The sequence below is a fragment of the Quercus lobata genome, chromosome 12 (assembly GCF_001633185.2).
Source record: "Quercus lobata isolate SW786 chromosome 12, ValleyOak3.0 Primary Assembly, whole genome shotgun sequence".
NCBI lineage: Eukaryota > Viridiplantae > Streptophyta > Magnoliopsida > Fagales > Fagaceae > Quercus > Quercus lobata.
The window spans coordinates 19,822,363-19,827,117 of NC_044915.1; the positions used below are offsets into that span (position 1 = coordinate 19,822,363).

General features: G+C 41.4%; 1 protein-coding gene across 1 annotated transcript; it reads left to right on the forward strand.

The window, feature by feature from the left end:
- Positions 1-3,624: 3,624 nt before the first annotated feature.
- Positions 3,625-4,335, forward strand: LOC115970360. The gene has a single exon (XM_031090002.1). It carries the CDS (start codon positions 3,625-3,627, stop codon positions 4,333-4,335), a length of 711 nt encoding a protein of 236 aa, XP_030945862.1.
- Positions 4,336-4,755: the final 420 nt, after the last annotated feature.

Here is a 4,755-nt window from a genome sequence, read left to right on the forward strand (position 1 = left end):
TAACAGCTGAATTCTCTGTATTGCGTATGAGGTGATTATCCGAGGATGGGTAACCCAAAATGAACTTTCTGAAAGGATTGCCGAGTACTAGGGTGCTTTGTCTCGTTCCTAACAACATTCATAGCCTTAACCATTTTTGGCATCCGGTCCGAGGACCGAGGTATGACTGTACCAAACCTAAACACCCATTTACATTAGTTTCCCTTTAGAGCTGGGGATCCAAGGATAGGTCGGGACTTCCATTCTGTCTAGGACTTAATCCATTTTCTAATGGCTAATCCTGGATTCTCTTTAAGTAGTTGGTTTCCCCATAGGTTTGAGTCCGAGGACCATGCAATACCTTGGTTCTGTCCAAAACTTAGATTTTCTTTAAGTAGTTGGTTTCCCCATAGGTTTGAGTCTGAGGACCATGCAATACCTTGGTTATGTCCAAAACTTAGATTTTCTTTAATTAGTTGGTTTCCCCATGGGTTTGAGTCCGAGGACCATGCAATACCTTGGTTCTGTCCAAAACTTAGATTTTCTTTCAGTAGTTGGTTTCCCCATAAGTTTGAGTCTGAAGACCATGCAATACCTTGGTTATGTCCAAAACTTAGATTTTCTTTAAGTTTGGGGGATTAGCCCCTCGGCCAAGGTGTGGGGTGTTGACATGACATTGGAAGCCCTTAGAATTGTCCGCGCCACTGGCGCTTCGAAGCGTAACCCCTAGTGGAACTTTATATTAGGGCAAAAATAACGGGCTGCTGGAAGTGATGGAGGGGCTTTCGCAGACCCTTGTTTGACAGGAGCTCGATCCACCGCCCGTGCCAACACACAAGCCTTTCCCACAGACAGCGCCAATTGTAAGGACTCAATTTGTAACGATCCCAAACCGGTTTTGGGTTCGTACGTTAAGGGCCCAAACAATATAATTTGTAGAGCGTGGGCTTGAAAGGCTAGGCCTTGGTCACCGGACGGTGGTTCGTCATGGTTTCTATAGCAATTTTCATAGGGGTGAACCAGGCGTGTCCAATAATACTTTTTTTTGATACGTCCTGAGTGGCTCCGGTCCTTAGACCTCGTCCGAAGAGCTTCATGTTCTTATTATTCTCCTTTTTTAGGGCTTCCTGGTCTGGGAGACGATTTGTCGCCCACTCTGAATTGCTTCTCTTTCCTTTTTATATTAGACTTTACCCTTCCTCCAACGTCCACGTGTAGGTTTAGCGTTCCAGGACTGATACTTGTCCCATCAGCCCATACCCAAAGTGGTTGGGGGTGGTTGTAAAAGCTGAAAAGCACTGCTCTGTCTAGCGCAGAGTATTTAATTACAGTAACGGCAGCCTTTTCCTTTGTCCTTTGTCGCCATATTGTCCAGAGGTCCTTTCTCCATCAATGTGGTGGTGTTTAGCTTTTTCTTAAACTGTTCCTATACCGTACTTGCCCTTTCTTTCAGGAGCGCGTTGGGATGCCGAGGACAGAATCATCTTCGGCTACATCTCTAGGCCACTTGGACTTTCACTGTATGTCCTCGGCTATATCCCTCCTCAGCTCGGGCTTTAGGCCCTAAAGCAAAATGGGCCGGGGTCACAAGTTCTCTGGCCCCACAGCTTATATTATAAGTACAAAGTAAAAATATAAAGATCCTTGAAAAAAAAAAAAAAAAAAAAAAAAAAAAAAGGAAAAAGGCAAGTCACTAAACCAAAAAGGGTCTAGTTTCATTATTGTGTGCCCTTAAGGCACACATTAGCAAAATCCAACCAAAATTACTGTTCATAACACTATTTATGAGCCTATTCAAAAGACTTAAAAAATAAAAATAAAAAGCTGTAGCTACTGTAGCTACAATGCCACTTAAACAAACCAAAGTGGCACTGTAGCAACTTTTCAAAACTTGAAAAAGTATTAAAAAAAAATAATAATAATAAAGACTCAATAAACCAAAAGGGGCACCGTTGGGGCATTGCCTCTTTTTATATAGTAAGTAGATAAAGCTAAATTCATCTAAAATCAATTTGCATGTGTCTCAATTTACAGACCGAATTATTTTGTGAACAGTGCCTCAATACTAGTATTAAGACATTTCTCATCAATAGAAACCATATATATATATATATATATATATTCCCCATCTCTCTAACACACACACTCTCTCTCTCACCGATTGAATCTTCTTTTTCTCATATACCGATCCATTGACCATTGCCAGTGCCAAGATTGAGAGTAACAAAAGCAGTGCTAAGGGCAATCATGACACTTCTAGGTAGAAGAGTTTGGCAATGCAATTGGACGTGTATATTGTTGTTAATTTAATATTCAAGATCTCTATAGAGCACCCAATTGTGGAAAACCAATTATGGAAAACCCAAGAGTTACAGAGCAGTTCACCAAATCCCCACCCATCACTAATCTTTCAAATCCAACGGATAACGTAAGTCCCGAAATTTCTGCTTCCTATAATTTGAGGTTTGGTGTGACTGAAGGTCTTCGGGAGGAGGATGAGAGTTTGACAACTGTTGATAGGGTGAATAGTAACAGCATAGGTAAACCAATCTCACTTACTCTCAATCCCTTAATTTCCGTATCAAATGCCATTATTTTGGGAGAAAGTAAACCCAATAATCCAAGTGGGCACAATGTGGGAAACCTTATGGAGGATGTAACTAATACTGCTAACTTAAGGACCTGGAAAAGAATAGTACAAAACAGAGGTGGTGCAGACCAGTCCATGCAAGCTAACAATTCGGGTAAAAAACAGAGATGAAGAAAGTGATCACTTGGAGTTACCTAGCAAGAGATTGTAGGTTTCAAAGAGTGATAAAGAAAATTCCAATCCATTGGTGGAGGCTGTCAGTCAACCTCGCCACCCATAATGAGTCTCCTTGTTTGGAACTGTCGTGGGCTTGGAAACCTATGTATAGGGAAGGAGCTTGGTGAGTTAGTCCAAGCAAAAGATCCCTCCGTCGTGTTTATAGCCAGAACTGTCATGGGCTTGGGAACCTATGTACAGGGAAGGAGCTTGGTGAGTTAGTCCAAGCAAAAGATCCCTCCGTCGTGTTTATAGCCGAGACATGGGCGGATGAAGCAAGGCTAAAGGTTCTAAAAACTACTCTTCTTTTTGATGACATGTTTGTTGTTCCAAGAGTTAACAGAGGTGGGGGACTTGTGTTGTTTTGGAAAAATTCAATCAAGGTCTCGGTGAAAACTTCTTCAAAGAATCATATTGACTCGATTATTGGAGAAGGGTCTGAAGGTGCATGGAGGTTCACGGGGTTTTATGGGGAACCAATTACTCATATGAGACACGAATCTTGGGAGCTCTTACAATCACTCAATAGGCGTTTTAATTTGCCTTGGCTGGTGGCTAGGGATTTTAATGAGATAGTAAGGAATTCGGAGAAGAAAGGAGGAAATAATAGAAGCCATGCACAAATGCAAAGATTCAGGGAGGCGTTGGATGCCTGTGGCTTCATGGATTTAGGATACATGGGGTCTCCTTTCATGTGGCAGAAGCACTTCAGAGATGGACATTCGGTTTGGGAAAGACTAGACAGAGTGTTGGCTAACGCAGATTGGGTTCTTAAGTTTGGGGGTTCAAAACTTCATCACCTCTAGTGCACAACATCGGATCACTCTCCCTTATGGATCATGCCTGATGGTATTGAACCTCCTCAAAGCGCCCAACCTTTTCGCTTCAGGGAAATGTGGTTGGCAGACAAAGGATGTTCTGATATGGTGAAGGTAGAATGGTGTAGAGAAGATAATGATATTGCAGGGTTTGGTGTCACTCAGAAAATTAATCGATGCGGTAAGGCATTGACTCAATGGAGCCAGAGGTGCTTTGGTAGTGTAAGGAAAGATCTGCAAAAGAAAAAACAACTCCTAACACGTGCTGAATTTGATGCATTGATCTTTGGGGTCAACTATCGGGTTGGAGAATTAAGAATGGAGGTGAATGACTTACTTGACAAAGAAACCAGATTGTGGCTTCAACGTTCCAGGGCTCTTTGGGCGGTTCATGGTGACAAGAACTCCAAGTTTTTCCACAGTAGAGCCATTCAATGCCACCGAAAGAATAAAATTGAAGGAATAAAAAATTCAGAGGGCCAGTGGTGTTCCCGGCCTAAGGAAATTGCTGATTGTTTGGTTAATTTCTACAAAAACTTATTCACTTCTTCAGGCACCTGTCAACCTGCAAAAGCATTGTCCACCATCCAAAAGGTTGTTACTGAAGATATGAACATACAGTTGAATGCAGATTTCATGGAATGGGAGATCAAATTAACAATAAGTCAAATGGCACCTCTTAAAGTTCTCGGTCCGGATGAAATGCCCCCATTATTCTACCAAAACTACTAGGACTTGATAGGTAATGATATCACACAAGCTGTCCTTTATTTTCTTAATTCAGCCACTCTCCCACCACGCCTCAATCACACTTTCATTACACTGATTCCTAAAGTCTCTAACCCTAAAGTGGCTTCTAAATTTCGTCCTATAAGTCTCTGTAACGTCTTATATAAAATATTTTCCAAAGTTTTGGCTAACAAGCTGAAAAGGATTTTACCTCAGATCATTACATAACACCAAAGTGCATTTACCAAGAATCGTCTTATCTCGGATAATATTATGGTGGCCTTTGAATCTCTCCATATCATGAAGCAGCATAAATCATCCAATGATGGATATATGGCACTAAAACTCGATTTGAGTAAGGCATACGATCGAGTGGAATGTATTTTTTTACAAGAAGTTATGAAAAAAATGGGATTTAACCAC

Coding starts and splice junctions, on each gene's coding strand:
- LOC115970360 (XM_031090002.1), top strand. CDS start 3,625: ATGCCTGATGGTATTGAACCTCCTCAAAGCGCCCAACCTTTTCGCTTC.